The 25,509-nt window shown below is 36.5% G+C and overlaps 3 protein-coding genes across 4 annotated transcripts in view; 2 read left to right on the top strand and 1 right to left on the bottom strand.

Annotated features, from left to right (window-relative positions):
- The window catches only part of LOC111476988 (extensin-3-like), a 28,072-nt gene that overhangs the window by 613 nt on the left and 1,950 nt on the right, over window positions 1-25,509 (top strand). Inside the window, exons 2-4 of the mRNA XM_023120881.1 lie at window positions 5,215-5,433; window positions 5,674-6,639; window positions 24,702-25,174. Of these exons, the coding sequence (XP_022976649.1) occupies window positions 5,215-5,433; window positions 5,674-6,639; window positions 24,702-25,174 (1,658 nt within the window). The remainder of the gene's footprint in view (window positions 1-5,214; window positions 5,434-5,673; window positions 6,640-24,701; window positions 25,175-25,509) is intronic.
- Window positions 9,557-13,736, top strand: LOC111476990. Of its 2 annotated transcripts, none has more exons than XM_023120884.1 (3): window positions 9,557-9,647; window positions 10,382-10,485; window positions 13,334-13,736. In XM_023120884.1, exons 2-3 carry the CDS (start codon window positions 10,413-10,415, stop codon window positions 13,552-13,554), a joined length of 294 nt encoding a protein of 97 aa, XP_022976652.1. In that variant the 5' UTR covers window positions 9,557-9,647; window positions 10,382-10,412; the 3' UTR covers window positions 13,555-13,736. The 2 variants fall into 2 exon arrangements, with proteins under 2 accessions (XP_022976652.1, XP_022976651.1); XM_023120883.1 differs by having other exon boundaries at window positions 10,359-10,485.
- Window positions 14,769-15,529, bottom strand: LOC111476989 (extensin-3-like). Its single transcript, XM_023120882.1, has 2 exons — window positions 15,032-15,529; window positions 14,769-14,937 (listed from the first exon to the last, which is right to left on the bottom strand). Exon 1 carries the CDS (start codon window positions 15,503-15,505, stop codon window positions 15,056-15,058), a length of 450 nt encoding a protein of 149 aa, XP_022976650.1. The 5' UTR covers window positions 15,506-15,529; the 3' UTR covers window positions 14,769-14,937; window positions 15,032-15,055.

Raw genomic sequence — 25,509 nt, 5'->3', positions numbered from 1 at the left:
ATTCTCCTCCACCACCGGTCTATCACTCTCCTCCACCTCCTGTCTACAAGTCTCCTCCGCCACCAGTCTATCACTCTCCTCCACCTCCTGTGTACAAGTCTCCCCCACCACCAGTCTACTATTCTCCTCCACCACCAGTCTATCACTCTCCTCCACCTCCAGTTTACAAGTCTCCTCCACCACCAATCTACTATTCTCCTCCACCACCAGTCTATCACTCTCCTCCACCTCTCGTGTACAAGTCTCCTCCACCACCAGTCTACCATTCTCCTCCGCCACCGGTCTATTCGTCTCCTCCACCTCCTGTCTACAAATCTCCTCCACCACCTACATACTATTAGGTCAACATATGCAATCTACTACATACTAGGTAAATGTGAGCTTCATTCCAGTTTACTTAACTGTCTGCATGTTTTTCAATATACACTTTACCTTAACTTGTTGTTATCTTAATTTTGCAGGAAAAAAATCAATGATATATTCAATTTTCAATTCAATAAAGAGGACAGCCCTAATGAAGATTTGATCATTCCTCTACAATGAAGACTCTTTAATCTGTTTGCTGATTTCCGAATAATCCCTTATGATTTGGAATGATTTTGATTGATTTTATGTGCTTGTAACGCCATTGCTATCATGGCATATTGTTTTATTGTTTTACTTTCAATTAGTTCATAATATTCATGTCTAAACTCGTCACTATGCCGATATCATTTTAAGTAAGTAATTCTATCACCGGGATCGAAACATATAGACACACATAATACGTATCATATTGGCTTAACATGTGAGATCTGAGCCTTTTCATCAAGTAAAACCTTTCCCTTTTCCTTTCCTGGTCCTTCCACAACCTCTCCCAACTTCTTCGTGTATGAATGGGCTCCTCTCGGAACTTAACCCCATGTTGTGAGAGTAAACCTTAGAAGAAGGGTTAGAGTTACGGTTTAAATTATCACATGATGTTGTAATTAATGCCACGTTAAAGAAGAATATAACTGCATTTATTCTGAGTGAAACGACCGTAGTTTTCTACTAACGTAAAGTCGCTACCACATGTATTACATAACATCTTGTACGAAAATATTAATTTAAAACGTTTTGATAAAACAATGTCATGGACGTAAATGTTTAAGAAAAATGTCTTAAAACAATACAACGCAAAAATTAAAATAGACGTAAGTAGAAATCGAACAGCAATGCCCTATACTAATCTAAAGTCTATGAAATTAAATACAACTACCCGTCATAGTCTTTAAATTTGCGATATAGCCGTCAAACGTGTAGGGGTGCCTTGCCTTTATCTAAAAGGTAGAAGTAGCACATAGCTTGAAGTATTTTAAGAAATACTCATTAAGTGACCACACTACTGGGGTTAGAAAATGCAGACATACAAAATGATCGAGACTTCTCAACTTAAAGTCGTATTCCCTTAAGTGACTATCCTAACCGGGTCATTGGATGTGTATTTTACTATTCTACACACAACCTATACGAGTGAATATGGACCCACGTGCACCTCCTAGGCCTCGTTCTGGTCGGGCTAGCATTCTCTGGTGTTGTTGTCAGACACGTATGTATATATGTGTGTGTGTTATTAAGCGGGGTGGGGATAGGGCGGAGACGAGAATATAATTCTGTCACCAACCCCATTTATCTAACGAAGTCCCCTATTTCCTGTTGGGAATCCCCTTCCCGTTCGGGACGGGTTGGATCGCTACATTTGTCTATTGGATTTAAAATAAATGAAAAAATTCATGTAGATGCATAAGCATAAACTCATAGCATTCTCGTCTCTTGCATTTTACATTATTAACGATATCTGAAAATTTTTACCAGAAAAATTCGAGAATATAAATATCCAATAAGTAATCCTATCATTAAAATCAAAATTGGAACACGTAGAATATTGGCTCAACTTATGAGACCTTGTGGTCTCCTCTCGAGACCGTACCCCATGTTGAGAGTACCCCTTGCAAGAAGGGTTAGTTAGGTATAAGTACACGTTGTCCTCGAGTAATAAAAAAGTATCAAAAGTCGAACCAAGAATTTCGAGAAATCTCGATAGCTAATTTATACATTTGAAATAGGAGTGTTGAGGTTCAATGAATGTATAAACCTGATAGGACTAATTGGCTAAGCCAAAGAATTGACTAACTTTGGGGCCTAAGTAAAACACGTAGCCTTGAGAACATTGAATATGAGTGATATTCAACGAGAGCCTACAAGTAAGTTGCTTGCCTGAGAGCATATAGGGAGCTGTTAGATCCGATACATTATTCCTATTTTATATTCGATTGTCATCTTTAAGTTTATATTATCGAAAGTTGTAAATTTTTTATCTTTTTTTTTTTTAAACTACTTCTTTGAGTTACGAGTTAAAATTGAAAATTTTTATCACCTTTTTTCACCCTCGAGTCTACATAGCACTTGAATCGAAAAGGGAGTAGCTACGACGTATTTGATCATGCTAATACAATGAAAAGATCTCAACTCGACATTATTTACGTAAAAGTTGAATGTTTAAATCTTTCGCTTCAAAAAAGTTTCATATTCATAGTCTAAATTCATAAATAAAAATATTGTCGTCAGCCTGATCCTTATCTTTGCAATTTTGGCGCTCTTCTCAATCAAATTCTCGAGCACGAATCTACACAAGAATTAAGTTGAGTTGAAAAAATCTTTTAAATTAACTTAAATTTTGGATTGATTGAGTTGATGACCCGAACAACTTGACTAGAGTTTACAAATCAACCCAACCCTCTATTTTCGAGTTGGGTTGTTCGGTTATTTTTTGTAGTATTATTATTTTTAAAAAAATCATATCTACCCACAATATGAAGTATATTAATAATTAAAATCTCGTAAAATTTAAATATCAAACATTTACAAGTCACAACGCATCACTAACATCAGTTAGAAATGTTAAATATTCTTAATATTTTTAAAATAGAGTCACGATGAGTCGATTGTAACCTTATTTTCAGGTTGTTCAGATTGAACGGACCAAAATAATTTCAACCCACAAACCAATCTATATTTTTCGGTTCTTAAAAAATTCAACTCAATCCAAACCGAAAAAAATCTAACCCAACCTAACTCCTATGCTTTTAATTAGACAAGATTGATCAGATTGTCGAGTCATATAAACTTACGTTTATCCGTTTGTTAAATATTTGGGTGTATACATCGAAGCTACGATTTTTTCTCTTTAATTCCTTATTCTATACATTAACCTTATATTTTATTAAACTCAAAATTACCAAATCCACTCTTTATACTACTCTTTAATGGCTAAGTCAATATGAAAAAAATTTATAAAAACCATGCTAGTTTGAATATTTGTTTTTAACATTAATAAATTAATGAGCTTCAACATCATAGACTTGGTGTATTATGGCTACCATTGCACAAAGTCATAAATCCTACAATATTTTATAGAATAATACCCGAAATAATTAAATAAATAACTTAGAAACATGGAAAAATAAGCCATTTTCGTGGGTTTAGATGATAAAAGAGATGGTTACGTGAATTACAAATCTCCACAATGGTATGATATTGTCCACTTTGAGTGTAAGCTCTCATGGCTTTGTCGTGGGCTTCCCAACAGGTCTCATACCAATCGAGATGTATTGCTCCCTTATAAACCCATGATCATTTCCTAAATTAGCCTGGGACTCACTCCCAACAACTCCCTAACAATTTCGATATTTGAGGATTCTATTGTCATGACTAAGTTTAGAGCATGACTCTGATACTATGTTAGGAATCACGACCCTCCACAATGGTATGATATAATCTCTCGTGACTTTGTTTTGGGGTTCTCCAAAAGATGTATTCCTCACTGATAAACCCTTGATCATTCTCGGACTCACTCCCAACAACTCCCTAACAATTTCGATATTTGAGGATTCTATTGTCATGACTAAGTTTAGAGCATGACTCTGATACTATGTTAGGAATCACGACCCTCCACAATGGTATGATATAATCTCTCGTGACTTTGTTTTGGGCTTCTCCAAAAGATGTATTCCTCACTGATAAACCCTTGATCATTCTCGAACTCACTCCCAACAACTCCCTAACAATTTCGATATTTGAGGATTCTATTGTCATGACTAAGTTTAGAGCATGACTCTGATACTATGTTAGGAATCACGACCCTCCGCAATGGTATGATATAATCTCTCGTGACTTTGTTTTGGGCTTCTCCAAAAGATGTATTCCTCACTGATAAACCCTTGATCATTCTCGGACTCACTCCCAACAACTCCCTAACAATTTCGATATTTGAGGATTCTATTGTCATGACTAAGTTTAGAGCATGACTCTGATACTATGTTAGGAATCACGACCCTCCACAATGGTATGATATAATTTATCGTGACTTTGTTTTGGGCTTCTCCAAAAGATGTATTCCTCACTGATAAACCCTTGATCATTCTCGGACTCACTCCCAACAACTCCCTAACAATTTCGATATTTGAGGATTCTATTGTCATGACTAAGTTTAGAGCATGACTCTGATACTATGTTAGGAATCACGACCCTCCACAATGGTATGATATAATCTCTCGTGACTTTGTTTTGGGGTTCTCCAAAAGATGTATTCCTCACTGATAAACCCTTGATCATTCTCGGACTCACTCCCAACCATCCTCAACAACTTGATCAATTTCAACTCTATTTTTAATAATTTCATAAATACAAATTTGTTTTTGTTTATTGTGGGGTTGATAATATTTTATGAGTTTGGTTATGTAATAATGATATGTATGTTTGTAATTATTTACAATTTACAATGACTTGGTTTTGGTTGAAGGGGTAAGAAAATGGTGGCTATATAAAGGAGGAGTAGTGCTAAAAGTATAACCCAAACCCTAATTACAAGATATGGGTTCTTCAATGGCCTCCCTTCTTGTTGCATTCTTAATTCTTGCTCTAAGCTTTTCGCCGTCGATTGCGGTAGACTACCGCTACTATTACTCTCCGCCGCCACCTTTTATGTATAAGTCGCCGCTGCCGCCGGTTTACTATGCACCTCAACCACCATATTATAAATTACCTCCACCTTTTTATTATTATTCTTCTCCTCCACCTCCCGTCTATTCATCTCCTACGCCGCCAGTGTACTACGCTCCTCCAGTAGTCTACCCGTCTCCTCCACCGCCTGTCTACAAATCCCCCCCTCCACCGGTCTACTCGTCTCCTCCCCCTCCTGTGTACTACTCTCCTCCTCCACCTGTTTATAAATCTCCTCCTCCGCCTGTCTACTCGTCTCCTCCACCTCCCGTGTACTACTCTCCGCCTCCACCAGTTTATAAATCTCCTCCTCCGCCGGTCTACTCGTCTCCTCCACCTCCTGTGTACTACTCTCCTCCTCCACCAGTCTACTCGTCTCCTCCACCGCCTGTGTACTACTCTCCTCCTCCACCTGTCTACAAATCTCCACCACCACCAGTATATCCGTCTCCTCCACCTCCTGTGTACTATTCTCCTCCTCCACCTGTCTATAAATCTCCACCACCGCCAATATACCCGTCTCCTCCACCTCCTGTTTACTACTCTCCTCCACCTCCCGTGTACTACTCTCCTCCACCACCTGTCTATAAATCTCCACCACCGCCAGTCTACCCATCTCCTCCACCTCCTGTGTATTACTCCCCTCCACCCCCTGTCTATAAATCTCCCCCTCCACCAGTCTACTTGTCTCCTCCACCTCCCGTGTACTACTCTCCTCCTCCACCTGTCTATAAATCTCCTCCTCCTCCAGTCTACTCGTCTCCTCCTCCACCTGTCTATAAATCTCCTCCTCCTCCAGTCTACTCGTCTCCTCCTCCACCTGTCTATAAATCTCCTCCTCCGCCAGTCTACTCGTCTCCTCCACCTCCCGTGTACTACTTTCCTCCTCCACCTGTCTATAAATCTCCTCCTCCTCCAGTCTACTCGTCTCCTCCTCCACCTGTCTATAAATCTCCTCCTCCGCCAGTCTACTCGTCTCCTCCTCCACCTGTCTATAAATCTCCTCCTCCGCCAGTCTACTCGTCTCCACCTCCCGTGTACTACTCTCCTCCTCCACCTGTCTATAAATCTCCTCCTCCTCCAGTTTACTCGTCTCCTCCTCCACCTGTCTATAAATCTCCTCCTCCGCCAGTCTACTCGTCTCCTCCACCTCCTGTGTACTACTCTCCTCCTCCACCTGTCTATAAATCTCCTCCTCCGCCAGTCTACTCGTCTCCACCTCCCGTGTACTACTCTCCTCCTCCACCTGTCTATAAATCTCCTCCTCCGCCAGTCTACTCGTCTCCTCCACCTCCTGTGTACTACTCTCCTCCTCCACCTGTCTATAAATCTCCTCCTCCGCCAGTCTACTCGTCTCCACCTCCCGTGTACTACTCTCCTCCTCCACCTGTCTATAAATCTCCTCCTCCTCCAGTCTACTCGTCTCCTCCTCCACCTGTCTATAAATCTCCTCCTCCGCCAGTCTACTCGTCTCCTCCACCTCCCGTGTACTACTCTCCTCCTCCACCTGTCTATAAATCTCCTCCTCCGCCAGTCTACTCGTCTCCTCCACCTCCTGTGTACTACTCTCCTCCACCACCCGTCTACAAATATCTTCCACCACCTGTCTACTACTCTTCACCACCAACAAAGTACATTTACAATTCACCTCCGCCACCGTTGTACTTTTAGGTTAACATACGTACTCTAATCTTAAGTAAGGGGATAGCCAAATGAAGATCATGATCGATGTTATACAAAGAAGAAGGCCTTTTAATTTGTTTGTTGATTGCATCTATGATACTTTTAATTGTTTCTACCCATCTTGTTTTTCGAATACTATTGATCAATAAAATTAAAGCTTTTACGTTCCTTCACTTGCATGAGTTTTAGTGGTCATACATAACTAACGTCTCATATTCATAATTGTAAATTAAAACTAGCGATGTCTCGTGTCGAAATATAGCTCTTAAAATGAACATCATTTATAACATAAATTCTGAAAACGTTTAAAATAATTTCTTATCTTAAAAACATAGTCATGTTCTTACGTGTTTAAATATTAAATACTGAAATTGAGAAAAAAACAAAAACAGATACAAAATAATTTAAAACGATGAAATGCAAAAGAACCTATTCTAACCTAAGACTAAGAATTTAAATATGAGTCTACCCTATGCACGTGCCATAGTCTCTACTCGCGATGTCGTCATCCTTCGTACAAGTGCACATTGTCTTTACCTGAAAAATGATGTGGCACAGGGTAGTATTTTGAAGAATACTCAATAAGTGGTCCCACTATAGGGGTTATGCAAATGCAAACACATGTCATCATGATTTAGAGACCTATCTTTAACTTATCTAGGGGTGGCCTAAGTCTCGAACAAATTGGATGTGTAGTACTTTCCTACACACGACCCACACATGCGAGTGTGAATCTCTAGGGCGCTTGTGCACCCCCTGGACCCTCTTGTCAAGCTAATTTGTATCAACATTCGGAGGTCAGCGGAACCCCATAGTGTCATGCACCTCATGAACACCCTGCTCGTCATACTGTGCGCATTCACACTCATCATCATACTATGTGCGTCCGCACTCATTATCTCTAGGGGAAATATTCCTATGCTTACCAATATGCATGAGGTCCCTCTAACGTCCATCTTATCATCTCTTCTGACACAACCCTTAGTCTCATCTCTTTGTTACATTAAGTAACACATACTCGTGGATATTTATATTGATATCATTTTCATACTCTTAGGGTTGTGTCCTATGTCGATCTAACGACATGATGCAATATGACACTCATTATCATATAACATGCTCAATATGGAAAATATCATTATATTAAGGTAAACGTCATGCAATCATCATACTCATCATATTATCGTAAAATGCATCATCATAACTCACACATCATCATATACTATTATACGACACTATAAGATATAACTCATACAATTTTTTAGCCTATCCTATAGTAATGTCACTTACTTGGTTGACCTTAGTCGAAGTACTCCCTAATTTAATTAACATAAGCTCCCGTTCCTCGGGAGCTGCTTCAAAGTTGTCGGGATTCGCTTCCTATCGCATCGTTAGTCACTTTTTGTTAGTATTTCACATTTTAATTGATAATCCAACTAAAAATGTGAAATACGACTCTAAAACGGCCTCAATTACCTTAACTCGGACCGAAAACAGGTCGAGGAGGGTCAAAATGATGGAAATCGGGCTAAAAATGACAAGCCGAGTCGAAAACAGCCAAGAAGCCGCCGAAAAAGTCACCGGGAAGCCGTCGGAGTCGCCGCTGCGTCACCAAGCCGAGGCTGCTCGTGCCGCTGGTTGCCACGCGGCACTTCGGGTTGGCTTGCAGGTCGTCGGCTATAGGTAAGTTTGAGCCTTGGGCTATTAGGCTAGATTGGTTTTGGGCCAAGAGAACTCGGGTTGCAGGACGACGCGAGTCACGGTTCGGGTTTGGGGAGTGGGCCTCTACAGCTGGACTGGGTTGATGTTTGGGCCGACGATGGGTATTGGGCCGATGGACATGGTTCGCGTATTCGGTTCGGGTCGACTCGACCCCGATGAATCCTTTTTTTCAATCATGTTTCTCTCTCAATTGGCATAGGGCCTTTTCGGAAGTTCAAAGCAAAGCCATGAAAGCTTATGCTCAAAGCAATATCATACTATTGTGTAGAGTCGGGTTTAACAATTAAAAACACATTTGTCAAACATGCCCCTAGGATTTAAGAACATCCCTAACCAACCTAAAGGGTAAAAATGGAAAAATGTAGACAAACATACTTTCAATTTTGTCACATGCGGAAAGCTCGTGAAAATTTTACATTATTGTCTTAATTATGAAGGTGAATTTCCAAATATGCCCTTCATCGTTAAATTATATGTTAAAACTCGATTTTCGAGACCTTGAGTAATAAAAATAATAAAATATGGTAAAATTTTATGGCGTTTAAAACAAACAGAGGAATAGAATAGAGTTCGACTTTTGAGAATGTTTCATTTCATTTGATGACTTTTCAATAATGGGTAAAATAATTTACAATGAGTCGATTGACATTACTGGAACACTGCACTGCCTCGTCTATAGAATCTAAAAACTTAGGGTTTTGATACCATTTATAACAACTCAAACTCACTATTAGCAGACCTAACCCACTTTGACCAGTTACGTATCGACGTTAAATTTATGAAAAAATTAACACAAAAAAAAAAAACTAAATCAACGAAATCAATTTGTTCGAGCAATTATGCTCACGTGCCGACTTAGTAACATAATAAAACAAAACAAAAGATAATGATTTTATTAACCAATGTTAATTTTGTAGGGCTCAATTTAAATTTTTATTACGTCAAAAGATTTGTTTTTAAGGAAATTAAATTAGGAGTGAAATTGAAAATATTAACCAAAAAAAAAAAAAAAAATTGTTATATTAATTATTTGAGCTAAAAATAATTTTACTTAATTTTCAATGTTGCAATTTTAAATTTTAATTTTTTTTTTTTTTTTTGGTTAAAGTTGCCCTAATTGGTGACGTGTGTATAAAATGCTTCCCTTCTTCACATCAAAATTCATTCGCTCTTCGTCACCGTGAGAACAAGAGGGATCAGTTTTCCGACAACCCATTCCTGTAAGCCAACAATTTGCTCTGTTTTTTTGTTTATCTGATTTCATGATTGTTTCTCATTTCTTGATCGGCCTTTGATTTTTAACTTATGCTTTGTTTTTTCCCCTTTCGTTCTCATTTTTTGCAATTGTCGTGATCGATTTCATGTTGAAGGAAAACTAATCTTCAGGATCTGTTTCGGATGGAATTTTGTAGTTTCCTTTCCTGTGGTTCAGATCTGTGGATTTGCTTCTGGATTTTGTGTGGGATGTTTTCTTAATTGCATCTTTTAGTGATCTGAAATGAAGAATGTGATAGTTGCTTTAAAGTTTTATGTGTTTATACGAAGCAAATGACAAGGATGAAGATTTTATGATTTCCTTTTTGTTATAATCCCATCTAGTGTTATTCGAAGAGGTCTGGGATTTGTATCCGTTTGTATTTAATTGTTTGTTTTCATTTTTCTAATTTGCTTGTGGCTCTTTAGAGCTTCCGATTATTCGTTATCCTTTTATAGGTTTGGCTGAGTACTATACGTCATAATCCTTCCATAATAGTGGTGCTTCATCATGTTTTTTATTTGGTCAAACTTGTTTTTAATCATGAATAGAATTTCAGATTAATTCGTTTTTTGGTTTCCTGTGGCAATTTGCTCCTCCACGCCCGGCAAACTAGAGTAGCCTTTAGTAATCATTTGTATTCTATGAACTTATTAAAATTATCTTATTTGTAAAAGAACTCTTGTTTGAGAAAATCAGCAAAAGGGAGAACTAACTGCTAGCAGAGAAAATGGCCATGGTCAATGGAGTTAAATCCTGCGCAAAGCTGCTGAAGTCTTCAGAATCATTGTTGGTGAAATCAGGTTTTGTTACTTGCTAGCTGGCAATTTAGATTTACTAAACCTTACGTTTCACAATTTTTGCACATGATTTTAACGTGCTACAATCTTATACAAATTCATCTTAGTGTAGTTCTAGGTTCTTCTCAGACAGTTTTAAATAATGAAACAATCAAATCATGAATCAAAATAGAAGTAAAATGAAGGAATTGTAAAAAAATGACAGTAACAAAAAAGAATCAGCTGAAAAACACAACAAATGATTATCAGAAAGTAAAATTATGCGTAGGACACAATCTTAGAACTTTGTTGTTTTGGAAACGATGTAAAGGTGTCTCTTCTAATGGAACATGAGTTTTTCCTCTATAGGAGGCAGTCTAACTTTTGTCTAGTTTTGAGTGGATCTTGACTTACTTCCTCTCTTTGTTTAGGGGCCCTTGTCTCAATCAACAAAAGGTTAGAGAAGTTTATGAGTCATTTTGTATAGGCAGAATGACCGATGAGGGTAAAGGTGTCAATTTAGTCTAGTAGAAAGTGGTGTCCAAGTTGTTGGATTTTAAGGGGCTTAGGCATTGATAACTAGAGGGCTTGAGATGAAGTCTTGTTGGCTACATAGCGTTTCCTCGGGAGATTGACATCTTGTGGTATAAGGTTATTGTTAGTAAGCATGGTCCACCTTCCAATGGTCCTCTAGCTAGGGTTTGAAAGGAAGGGTCCTCTAGAAATCTATGGAAAGCTACATTTGAGGGTTTTTCTTTTTTCAACGATGGGTCTGATACTTAAGTATACATGGAGGATAAGTCGTTGAGGTATAGACCCCCCTTTGCTCCAACTATACTCAATGAGGACTCATTTGATGATTTCAGTTTTACCTTCTTTTGGAAACTTCTCCACTCTTGCTCTTGGTTTTATTGTCCTTTGTTTGATAGTGGAACATAAGATATGTGGCTCTTGTGTCTTTGGTATGGTTTTTTTGTTAGTATGGGGAGAAATGATTCTCTGTCTTTGGTTCTGCAGTTCTTTGGGAAGGGCTTGCATGTGGTTCATTTTCCGTAGTTGGGTGGATCTCTCTCTTTATAGGTTTCTTTCTTTTTCTGGCTGTTGACGGACTAAATTTCTATGAATATCAATTTTTTTGCACCATAGCAATAGAGTCATTACTTTGGATTGCATCGTAGGTCCTTGTAGGGTATTGTAGAGTAGAATCCTTTTTCTCTCTTTATTTTTGTAACTCAGATGGGGATAAGGAGGGCCCTTTTTTTTGGGAGGATAAGTGATGGGGGATAAATCCCTTTGCTTTGTAGTCTGTAACTTATACTAGTTATCTCAATGAGGGATCGTTTTGGTGTGGTAGTGTTGTCTTAGCCTTTGTCTTCTCTGTCGCTGGGTTTTGGTCGTGCTTTATCTGACTGGGAAATGCTAGATGTCATCAATCTCCTATCGATGACTGGGGGCTTCCATTGTAACTTTGTGGGAAGGTATGTTCGTATTTGGAGTCCTTGTTCTGTTGAAAGAGTTCTTGTGTAAATCCTTTTTTCTTTGTCATGTGAACCCTTCTCCTTTGAGTGACTGACTGGTTGTGGAAGGTGAAAATTTTGAAGATGGTTATTTTTTTTTTTTTTTTTCTTTTTTTTTTTTATCTAGAAGGTTCTCCATGGTAGAATCAATACCTTAGTTAGGGTTTTGAGGAGGGTCCCCAAAAGGGTGGCGGAGGAGGATCTGAGTCATATTCTTTGGTTGTGTAATGATGTGTTTGCAGTTTAGAGCCGGTTGTTAGATGGGTTTTGTTTGAGTTTAACTAGACACAAAGGTTGCAGAGATATGATCGAGGAGTTTCTTCTTCACTCTCCTTCTTGCGAGCAAGAAAGGTTTTTGTGGCATGCTGGGTGTGCACTATTATTTAAGGGCTTTAGGGAGAAAGGAACTAAAGAATTTTTAGAGGGTTTGAGAGGCTTTTGAGTGTGGTATGGTCCTGCATTAGGTTTAATGTTTTCGTGAGTGTATGTGACCAAGTTTTTCTTAAATTATCCACTATGTTCTATATATTTAGATTGTCTGTGAGTGTATGTGACTAAATGTTTCTTGATTTATCCACTAAATTCTATTTACTTGGGTCGGATACGGTTTTTGTAAGTGTTGTGGGTTCTTTCTTTAGACCCGTCTTACATATTTTCTCTCAATGAAAGTTCGGTTTTTCATTAAGAACATTTAAATATTTTTATTTACTTACAATTCTGGTTTTAGCGATGGATGCTGGATTGCCTATTGCACACTAATGTTTCATTCAAAAAGTTCAATCACGTGTATTAATGTCTATTGCGAAGCTTACTTCCAGGGGAAAATCATGCTGTCACATATTTCAAAATTCCTTGTCATAGATAAATACTGCAAATTTGTTGAAGATTTTAGTTCTGGGTTCTGTCCCAACAAAATTTTGCCTCTTTGAAATTCTGGATTAGTACAGAGCGGCCTCGTGTTAATAGTCTTCGAAGCATTGTCGCTTCGAATTAGGTAAAGTGTCCTTGACATTCGTTACCATCATATATTTGTATCATATACTAGTGGTAGAAAGTTGGTGCGATTTCAACCCTTGTTAGGCACGTATGGAACAATTATGATGGATATAAATAGTAACGAAGGACACAATTAATAAATCTTAGCATCAAAAGACATCGCTCATGTACTTTTTAGAATATAAATGTATGAGCATCTTCTTGTCTTAAGTTTTCTGGTATGAAAATTATGCATTTGCACGATATTTTTGTGTTTCATAGATAACGATCTGTCTATTTCTCCGAATTCATAATGGTCATGTATGAATCGAGGTGTTGAAATCCAAAAAATGATGGTTCAATGTGATCTCGTTCCGCAGCTAATCGAGGGATTCACTCAACTGGTGTGAAGAAAATGGGAGGACATGCTCATGGACATGATGAACCATATTATTTGCACGCCAAGCATATGTACAACTTGGACAGGATGAAAAATCAGAAGCTGACCATGACGCTTGGAGTACTCACTGCATTCAGCATTGGAGTGGGCGTTCCAATCTTTGCAGTCGTCTTTCAGCAAAAGAAGACGGTCTCTGGATGATGACTGAAAGAACGTGCGTCGATTCATGTTGCAGCCCGCTTCCTCTAGTTCGTTTTCTTAATTCTGTATAAACCCTCTCAAATGCACAGAAACTCAGAACGTGGATTCTGTTTTTGCCAATAAGTCTTTTCATCAACATCCCATTATTGGATATTTTTGTTAAATTCTGTTTGTTCCGAAGACTTGGAATGGATTAGCCCTAACACACTCTCTTTAAAGAAGTGACTGTTAGTCATTCATATGTTCATGTGTCAATGGCTCATTGGATTCTTAATAGGAGTGAGACTTCTACTTTTAAAGAGACGTATGTGGTCTTTTCTGAGTATTTTATTGTTAAGTATAGTTATGGTTATTTCAGTTTATCTATCTATTGATCAAATAGACAGTAGTTATATTTATCAATATGTATGGTCTTGGACTATCAATAATGCTTTTTCGTTAGAATTGGACTACTTGAGGTTGAAAATGAACTCCATAGTAATGGAAATCCGTACATTTCACATTGATTGGAGAGAGGAATGAGTGTAGGGCGTTGGACCTCAAATATGCCACCTTGGTTGGAGAGGAGCAAAGTATTTAATTTTGAGGGGAAGTTCGAAAGAAAAAGCTCAAAAAGAACATATTTTTTTTAGTGGTGGGCTTGAGTTCTTGCTAATGATAGAGCCAGACATGGTGGACTTAGGTTCTTACAAATGATATTAGAGCCATACATCAGACATTGTGCTAGTGAGGATGTTGAGCTTCAAATGGAGGTGGACATCAGGTGGTGTGCTAGCAAGAGTGTTGAGCCCTGAAAGGGGTAGATTGTGAGATCCCACATCGTTTGGAGAGAGGAACGAGCGCTGAATGAGAGCTAGCGAGGGTGGATTGTGAGATCCAACATCGGTTGAAGAGCGGAAAGGAACATTTTTTTTTGTAAGATGTGGAAACCTCTCTCTAGCATATGCATTTTAAAAACAAAAACAAGAACAATATATGCAAACAAAAACTCAAAGAAGACAATACATGCGGATGATGGGCTTACGCTGACATATTGCTATTTTACATATTGCTGAAGAGCTAAATTTTGCCTAGCATTTTATTTTAACTCAAAAACACGACAATATCTGTTTGAGTATTCTCTGTTGTGAACGATGGTTGAATTATATGAATTAACATAATATTTAAATTAAAAAAGAAAAGAAAATATATTTGAAAGTAAATATTATATTATATTGCGATGTGTGGTACAATAGGAAGGATTGGAAGGTTTTTATATAATGAAAGCCATAGATGATAGAAGCAAATAGATGAGATTATATTGTTGAAGATTACAATATATCATATGGTCGTCTCCTTTATTGAACTCAATTCAAATGCCTTTGTTTATTTGTCGTTTTTCCTGCAAAACAAACATGAAGCTTAGCCTCAAATATATGCATACCCGTTTGAGTAATTATACGTTATCTTAATATACTCACCTTGTATCTTAGACTTATATAGTTCACGAGTCCTTATTGGCCTAGTAGTAGTAAGGCGATGGTGGGGGAGGAGGCGACTTGTACACGGGCGAGGGTGGCGGAGGAGACTTCTTTGGCGGTGGCGGAGGTGGAGACTTCTTTCGTGGCGGCGGTGGAGGAGGAGATTTCTTTGGTGCGGGTGGAGGGGGCGACTTCTTTCGTGGAGGTGGGGGCGGAGGAGATTTCTTTGGTGCGGGTGGAGGGGGTGGCTTCTTTCGTGGAGGTGGTGGTGGAGGAGACTTCTTTACTTCCGGTGGAGGAGGAGATTTGTATTCGTCGTCCTTCTTAGGAGGTGGAGGAGAGTAGTAGGCAGGTGGTGGCGGCGAAGAGTATTTGACAGGTGGAGGAGGAGAATAGTAGTCGTCGTAGCCTTCAGCAGTTGTGGATGATGAGCTTAAAGCTACCACGCAAACTGCGATAACAAGATGGACAATGATAGACGGAGGACCCATTTTTGCTTATACTTTGGGTTTTCGTAATTCCGATTTTGAAATGAACATTTCTCGAGCTTTATATAGATCTAAAGTTCTTGATTACTCCTCAAATACTAACTAAGTCATTATAAATTGTAATTTAATTCAAAACATTAATATTACTTAATTAAGACGTAGAATTTGAAAGGTTAATTTTAATTAATCATTTATGTTGTAACATTATAGTTAATTTAGTTCGGTTGCATTCGTGAATGATAAACCCGTTAGTCTAATAAACAACTACACAACATAATACTTCATAAATTGAATTAAAAAAATATTAAAAAAAACTACTTTATAATTTTTAAATACCTTTAAAATAAAAATAAAATTACAAAAAACACCTCTACCATTAAATTTGGACGGAAATAATAATAATTTTTTTTTATTAATAAGTATGAGTATTTTTTAAAATTTAAAGGTATTATTAAATTTTTTAAAATAATTTTTTTTTTTTTTTTGAGGTATTTTTAGTAATGTAATTAAGAAAATAAAAAGGTAATTTGAGGTTTGAAGGGTGACGTACAAGTTTACTACTTTTGACTTTGGTAGAGAATGGACTCTCTATTGTAGGTTAAGAAGTACACGATTATCCATATATATATATATATATATATATATATACGTCTTTACTTTTCAAATTTATTTAGTATTAACTACAATTCTTCGACGTATAAATTTCAATCCATTAAGACCATCCAAGTAATTGGTCTTACTATCGGCTCAGTCGGAAGAATTGTCTTATATATAATGACATGTGTCATCTATTTGATGTGATGTGTTATAAGGATATGTTATGTTATGATGCTATGATATGTTATGATGGCATGAGATGTATGACGATGTGATACATTGTGATGATATATCATGTTACGATGATATGTATGTATGAGATGTCATGTTACATTATGATATGAATATGTTTGGCAATGAAATAAATGTACGACATACTAAGACATGTATGGCAATGACGAGTTTATTGATGCACAATGCCTCAATAATGTTATGAATGATGTAATATAAGAAAGTTTATGCATGCATGTTATCTAGGGTAATATGTGAGGAATGTATGGAGTTGTGCCGCATGAATAGTTTAAGATAAAAAGTATAAGGACTTCACACATATTATCTATGTTCATATGCATCGGGATACTTCCCATTTTATGAGGAATATGAACGCCTATACTATGATGATGAGATGATCATCATGTTTGACATGATGCACAATGGTCACTGTAGTCGCTGTAACTCTGGGCGTCCAGCTACAACCAACTAGCCCAACCAGCAAGCCTAGGAATGTGTGAGCCTGCTTAATAGGCCCACGCTCGCATTTAAATACAACTTAAATTATAATTAAATAATGCAAGGAATGAAATGTGTTTATTTGTCATCCTTGGACTAGTTCCATAAATTTTAGTTGAGTTCATTAAATACAACTTAAAGTGCATTAAATGCCTGTCTTTCTTGAAGCTCAACATATAATGAAGGTCTCCAACGTTTTCTAGAATTTCCTTTGATTAAAATTTTATTTCAAGGATATTAATGAAATATTCTAAAATTCAAAAATATTTTCGAAACAAAAATACTAACCGTTTCGGGTATGAATATTTTTTAAAATTTAAAGGTATTATTAAAAAAAATTAAAATAATTTTTTTAAAGATAAAATAGAAACTTTAATGGAATATTTTTAGTAATGTAATTAAGAAAATAAAAAGGTAATTTAAGGTTTGAAGGGTGACGTACAAGTTTATCCCTAGAGCTCTAGAAGTGAATACCGTTAAATTCGTTAATGTTGGTAATGGGGCATTGAGACAATATTAAAAATTGAAGAATGGTAATACGCAATGGGTAACACTTTTGACTTTGTGTAGAGAATGGACTCTATATTGTAGCTTAAGAAATGCACGATTATCCATATATACACACACGTCTTTACTTTAACGACCCTTTCTCGACGCATTAAATTTCAATTTAATTTTTATAATCATTTCGTGGTGTCTTGCACACAATTGTTCAATTTTAAAAATATTATCTATACTGTGATACTCGAGTAAAATAGGAGTACATGAATGAACCGAGACGACATCTAAATGAGAGTCATCTTAAGTGTAAAGACCCAACATTCGATATACTTACCCATCGGAGTTGTTACCGAAAAATAACAATTTTATAGTTTAAAATGCTAAAAGAAAAGGAAACTCAGTCATATCCCCCTACCCAAGGTTATATATGCTAAGTCGTTGTTATCTCTCTCTTGCTTGCTTAAATAACGTCTCTTTCTAAAATCTCTCTCTACCCTCGTTTTCTAAAACTTTCTTTCAAAATCGAGGCTAGAGACTCGATCATACGTCGCTTGGCTGTAGGCGATGCAAAAACAAATTAGCTTAGCTCACTTGTCGTTGGAAAGTGAGTGCCGCACAATCGCTAGTCCACTACCTTTAAAAGTGCGATTGTGTCAAGTGGTATCAAAGCAATGGGCAGAAATCACATTGCAGGATAGTAGACAGGGACAGTGGGAGTCTCGTTAATCCATTCATGCGCGTCACTAATTAGATGACGAGGCATTTGACTACCTTAAGAGAGTCATAGTTACTCCCGCCGTTTACCCGCGCTTGGTTGAATGTCAAGAAGCGTTTTAAATAAAGAAAAGGTAAAATCTCCTAAGTTGTTCCATGACTGCTTCTCTACACGACCCGTCGCGACCTTACTTTGACCTGAAAATCATTTTTTTTTAAATGTGAATATTGCAAATACTCTGTAAAAACTCTTCAATTGAGGTCGAATATGTTACTCATCGTATAACTAATCAAACAAAATCGAGAGACCTTAGTAGTTAATTATTTGAAACATACAACATGTAATTTTCTCACGGAAGCTATTTTCAGCAATCACTCCTCAAAGTGATCACTAATAGCTAGTTAAAAAGTGTCCCACTTGACGGTTCGATGTTAGTTGGAGAATACATTTTCTAACGGTTTTAGGTCAATTTCATGGCTAATTCGGCTTGGATCTTATATGCTCGAACCCTTTCCTACAAATTTCAATTGAAATATTGTTGACTTTGTGTAAGGACGACTATCATACATACTTCAAACTTATTTAGTATTGAAAATAACATTAAATTTTAATTTAATTTAATTTAATTTATATAATCATTGAGATGATGTCTTGCACACTAATGCTAAATTTTAAAAACATGGATTTTATAACGACTCATTCTTATATACACGAGGGTCGTTGCTGAAGCGTTTTTATACTGGAGTAAAAGAACGACACATGAATGAATCGAAATCACATGTAACGATCCTAATTTTTTATAGGCTTAGAGTCGCTATCATATGCATGACATATCGTTTTTATGCGAAAACATTCATTTAAAACGACTTCATAACGATGTCATGGACTTATACGTTTACGAAAATATCTTAAAACAAGACAACGAAAATATTCAAAGTAAATTAAAATAAAACCAAGAAAAATATTGAAATAACAGTGTCCTACACTAACCTAAGATATACGAAGGTACTGCAACTACCCTATGTAGGTTTCATTGTCTTTAATGTGATGTCGCTGTCAAATGTACGGGGGTGTCTTATCTTTACTTGAAATATAAAAGTAGCACATGATTTGAATAAATTAAGAAATACTCAATAAGTGACTTCACTGTTAGGGTAAGGAAATGCAAACACATGCAATCATAAATTGAGACTTATCATTTAAAACCATAGTGTCTTAGGTGGCCTCCAGTCTGGGCATATTGGATGTGTAATACTTCCCTACACACGACCCACAGGTGCGAGCGTGAGCCTACTAAGCAGGCTCACACATCCATGGGCTTGCTGGTTGGGCTAGTTGGTTGTAGCTGGACGCCCGGATTTACAGCGACTACAGTGACCATTGTGCATCATGTCAAACATGATGATCATCTCATCATCATAGTATAGGCGTTCATATTCCTCATAAAATGGGAAGTATCCCGATGCATATGAACATAGATAATATGTGTGAAGTCCCTATACTTTTTATCTTAAACTATTCATGCGGCACAACTCCATACATTCCTCACATATTACCCTAGATAACATGCATGCATAAACTTTCTTATATTTACATCATTCATAACATTACTGAGGCATTGTGCATCAATAAACTCGTCATTGCCATACATGTCTTAGTATGTCGTACATTTATTTCATTGCCAAACATGTTCATGTCATGTTCATAATGTAACATGATATCTCATACATACATATCATCGTAACATGATATATCATCACAATGTATCACATCGTCATACATCTCATGTCATCATAACATATCATAGCATCATAACATAACATATCCTTATAACACATCACATCAAATAGATGACACATGTCATTATATATAAGACAATTCTTCCGACTGAGCCGATAGTAAGACCAATTACTTGGATGGTCTTAATGGATTGAAATTTATACGTCGAAGAATTGTAGTTAATACTAAATAAATTTGAAAAGTAAAGACGTGTATATATATATATATATATATATATATATATACACGTCTTTACTTTTCAAATTTATTTAGTATTAACTACAATTCTTCGACGTATAAATTTCAATCCATTAAGACCATCCAAGTAATTGGTCTTACTATCGGCTCAGTCGGAAGAATTGTCTTATATATAATGACATGTGTCATCTATTTGATGTGATGTGTTATAAGGATATGTTATGTTATGATGCTATGATATGTTATGATGACATGAGATGTATGACGATGTGATACATTGTGATGATATATCATGTTACGATGATATGTATGTATGAGATATCATGTTACATTATGAACATGACATGAACATGTTTGGCAATGAAATAAATGTACGACATACTAAGACATGTATGGCAATGACGAGTTTATTGATGCACAATGCCTCAGTAATGTTATGAATGATGTAAATATAAGAAAGTTTATGCATGCATGTTATCTAGGGTAATATGTGAGGAATGTATGGAGTTGTGCCGCATGAATAGTTTAAGATAAAAAGTATAGGGACTTCACACATATTATCTATGTTCATATGCATCGGGATACTTCCCATTTTATGAGGAATATGAACGCCTATACTATGATGATGAGATGATCATCATGTTTGACATGATGCACAATGGTCACTGTAGTCGCTGTAAATCCGGGCGTCCAGCTACAACCAACTAGCCCAACCAGCAAGCCCATGGATGTGTGAGCCTGCTTAGTAGGCTCACGCTCGCACCTGTGGGTCGTGTGTAGGGAAGTATTACACATCCAATATGCCCAGACTGGAGGCCACCTAAGACACTATGGTTTTAAATGATAAGTCTCAATTTATGATTGCATGTGTTTGCATTTCCTTACCCTAACAGTGAAGTCACTTATTGAGTATTTCTTAATTTATTCAAATCATGTGCTACTTTTATATTTCAAGTAAAGATAAGACACCCCCGTACATTTGACAGCGACATCACATTAAAGACAATGAAACCTACATAGGGTAGTTGCAGTACCTTCGTATATCTTAGGTTAGTGTAGGACACTGTTATTTCAATATTTTTCTTGGTTTTATTTTAATTTACTTTGAATATTTTCGTTGTCTTGTTTTAAGATATTTTCGTAAACGTATAAGTCCATGACATCGTTATGAAGTCGTTTTAAATGAATGTTTTCGCATAAAAACGATATGTCATGCATATGATAGCGACTCTAAGCCTATAAAAAATTAGGATCGTTACATGTGATTTCGATTCATTCATGTGTCGTTCTTTTACTCCAGTATAAAAACGCTTCAGCAACGACCCTCGTGTATATAAGAATGAGTCGTTATAAAATCCATGTTTTTAAAATTTAGCATTAGTGTGCAAGACATCATCTCAATGATTATATAAATTAAATTAAATTAAATTAAAATTTAATGTTATTTTCAATACTAAATAAGTTTGAAGTATGTATGATAGTCGTCCTTACACAAAGTCAACAATATTTCAATTGAAATTTGTAGGAAAGGGTTCGAGCATATAAGATCCAAGCCGAATTAGCCATGAAATTGACCTAAAACCGTTAGAAAATGTATTCTCCAACTAACATCGAACCGTCAAGTGGGACACTTTTTAACTAGCTATTAGTGATCACTTTGAGGAGTGATTGCTGAAAATAGCTTCCGTGAGAAAATTACATGTTGTATGTTTCAAATAATTAACTACTAAGGTCTCTCGATTTTGTTTGATTAGTTATACGATGAGTAACATATTCGACCTCAATTGAAGAGTTTTTACAGAGTATTTGCAATATTCACATTTAAAAAAAAATGATTTTCAGGTCAAAGTAAGGTCGCGACGGGTCGTGTAGAGAAGCAGTCATGGAACAACTTAGGAGATTTTACCTTTTCTTTATTTAAAACGCTTCTTGACATTCAACCAAGCGCGGGTAAACGGCGGGAGTAACTATGACTCTCTTAAGGTAGTCAAATGCCTCGTCATCTAATTAGTGACGCGCATGAATGGATTAACGAGACTCCCACTGTCCCTGTCTACTATCCTGCAATGTGATTTCTGCCCATTGCTTTGATACCACTTGACACAATCGCACTTTTAAAGGTAGTGGACTAGCGATTGTGCGGCACTCACTTTCCAACGACAAGTGAGCTAAGCTAATTTGTTTTTGCATCGCCTACAGCCAAGCGACGTATGATCGAGTCTCTAGCCTCGATTTTGAAAGAAAGTTTTAGAAAACGAGGGTAGAGAGAGATTTTAGAAAGAGACGTTATTTAAGCAAGCAAGAGAGAGATAACAACGACTTAGCATATATAACCTTGGGTAGGGGGATATGACTGAGTTTCCTTTTCTTTTAGCATTTTAAACTATAAAATTGTTATTTTTCGGTAACAACTCCGATGGGTAAGTATATCGAATGTTGGGTCTTTACACTTAAGATGACTCTCATTTAGATGTCGTCTCGGTTCATTCATGTACTCCTATTTTACTCGAGTATCACAGTATAGATAATATTTTTAAAATTGAACAATTGTGTGCAAGACACCACGAAATGATTATAAAAATTAAATTGAAATTTAATGCGTCGAGAAAGGGTCGTTAAAGTAAAGACGTGTGTGTATATATGGATAATCGTGCATTTCTTAAGCTACAATATAGAGTCCATTCTCTACACAAAGTCAAAAGTGTTACCCATTGCGTATTACCATTCTTCAATTTTTAATATTGTCTCAATGCCCCATTACCAACATTAACGAATTTAACGGTATTCACTTCTAGAGCTCTAGGGATAAACTTGTACGTCACCCTTCAAACCTTAAATTACCTTTTTATTTTCTTAATTACATTACTAAAAATATTCCATTAAAGTTTCTATTTTATCTTTAAAAAAATTATTTTAATTTTTTTTAATAATACCTTTAAATTTTAAAAAATATTCATACCCGAAACGGTTAGTATTTTTGTTTCGAAAATATTTTTGAATTTTAGAATATTTCATTAATATCCTTGAAATAAAATTTTAATCAAAGGAAATTCTAGAAAACGTTGGAGACCTTCATTATATGTTGAGCTTCAAGAAAGACAGGCATTTAATGCACTTTAAGTTGTATTTAATGAACTCAACTAAAATTTATGGAACTAGTCCAAGGATGACAAATAAACACATTTCATTCCTTGCATTATTTAATTATAATTTAAGTTGTATTTAAATGCGAGCGTGGGCCTATTAAGCAGGCTCACACATTCCTAGGCTTGCTGGTTGGGCTAGTTGGTTGTAGCTGGACGCCCAGAGTTACAGCGACTACAGTGACCATTGTGCATCATGTCAAACATGATGATCATCTCATCATCATAGTATAGGCGTTCATATTCCTCATAAAATGGGAAGTATCCCGATGCATATGAACATAGATAATATGTGTGAAGTCCTTATACTTTTTATCTTAAACTATTCATGCGGCACAACTCCATACATTCCTCACATATTACCCTAGATAACATGCATGCATAAACTTTCTTATATTACATCATTCATAACATTATTGAGGCATTGTGCATCAATAAACTCGTCATTGCCATACATGTCTTAGTATGTCGTACATTTATTTCATTGCCAAACATATTCATATCATAATGTAACATGACATCTCATACATACATATCATCGTAACATGATATATCATCACAATGTATCACATCGTCATACATCTCATGCCATCATAACATATCATAGCATCATAACATAACATATCCTTATAACACATCACATCAAATAGATGACACATGTCATTATATATAAGACAATTCTTCCGACTGAGCCGATAGTAAGACCAATTACTTGGATGGTCTTAATGGATTGAAATTTATACGTCGAAGAATTGTAGTTAATACTAAATAAATTTGAAAAGTAAAGACGTGTATACATATATATATATATATATATATGGATAATCGTGTACTTCTTAACCTACAATAGAGAGTCCATTCTCTACCAAAGTCAAAAGTAGTAAACTTGTACGTCACCCTTCAAACCTCAAATTACCTTTTTATTTTCTTAATTACATTACTAAAAATACTCCAAAAAAAAAAAAAAAATTATTTTAAAAAATTTAATAATACCTTTAAATTTTAAAAAATACTCATACTTATTAATAAAAAAAAATTATTATTATTTCCGTCCAAATTTAATGGTAGAGGTGTTTTTTGTAATTTTATTTTTATTTTAAAGGTATTTAAAAATTATAAAGTAGTTTTTTTTAATATTTTTTTAATTCAATTTATGAAGTATTATGTTGTGTAGTTGTTTATTAGACTAACGGGTTTATCATTCACGAATGCAACCGAACTAAATTAACTATAATGTTACAACATAAATGATTAATTAAAATTAACCTTTCAAATTCTACGTCTTAATTAAGTAATATTAATGTTTTGAATTAAATTACAATTTATAATGACTTAGTTAGTATTTGAGGAGTAATCAAGAACTTTAGATCTATATAAAGCTCGAGAAATGTTCATTTCAAAATCGGAATTACGAAAACCCAAAGTATAAGCAAAAATGGGTCCTCCGTCTATCATTGTCCATCTTGTTATCGCAGTTTGCGTGGTAGCTTTAAGCTCATCATCCACAACTGCTGAAGGCTACGACGACTACTATTCTCCTCCTCCACCTGTCAAATACTCTTCGCCGCCACCACCTGCCTACTACTCTCCTCCACCTCCTAAGAAGGACGACGAATACAAATCTCCTCCTCCACCGGAAGTAAAGAAGTCTCCTCCACCACCACCTCCACGAAAGAAGCCACCCCCTCCACCCGCACCAAAGAAATCTCCTCCGCCACCACCTCCACGAAAGAAGTCACCCCCTCCACCCGCACCAAAGAAATCTCCTCCGCCCCCACCTCCACGAAAGAAGTCACCCCCTCCACCCGCACCAAAGAAATCTCCTCCGCCCCCACCTCCACGAAAGAAGTCACCCCCTCCACCCGCACCAAAGAAATCTCCTCCGCCCCCACCTCCACGAAAGAAGTCACCCCCTCCACCCGCACCAAAGAAATCTCCTCCTCCACCGCCGCCACGAAAGAAGTCTCCACCTCCGCCACCGCCAAAGAAGTCTCCTCCGCCACCCTCGCCCGTGTACAAGTCGCCTCCTCCCCCACCATCGCCTTACTACTACTAGGCCAATAAGGACTCGTGAACTATATAAGTCTAAGATACAAGGTGAGTATATTAAGATAACGTATAATTACTCAAACGGGTATGCATATATTTGAGGCTAAGCTTCATGTTTGTTTTGCAGGAAAAACGACAGATAAACAAAGGCATTTGAATTGAGTTCAATAAAGGAGACGACCATATGATATATTGTAATCTTCAACAATATAATCTCATCTATTTGCTTCTATCATCTATGGCTTTCATTATATAAAAACCTTCCAATCCTTCCTATTGTACCACACATCGCAATA

This window comes from Cucurbita maxima, unplaced genomic scaffold (genome assembly GCF_002738345.1).
Source record: "Cucurbita maxima cultivar Rimu unplaced genomic scaffold, Cmax_1.0 Cma_Scf00003, whole genome shotgun sequence".
NCBI classification, from domain to species: Eukaryota; Viridiplantae; Streptophyta; class Magnoliopsida; order Cucurbitales; family Cucurbitaceae; genus Cucurbita; species Cucurbita maxima.
Note: the sequence above shows the minus strand (reverse complement) of the source record. Positions and strands in the feature narration are given on the sequence as shown.

Coding starts and splice junctions, on each gene's coding strand:
- LOC111476989 (XM_023120882.1), bottom strand. CDS start 15,505: ATGGGTCCTCCGTCTATCATTGTCCATCTTGTTATCGCAGTTTGCGTG.
- LOC111476990 (XM_023120884.1), top strand. CDS start 10,413: ATGGCCATGGTCAATGGAGTTAAATCCTGCGCAAAGCTGCTGAAGTCT. Junction 10,486..13,333: donor ATCATTGTTGGTGAAATCAG/GTTTTGTTACTT, acceptor CTCGTTCCGCAG/CTAATCGAGGGATTCACTCA.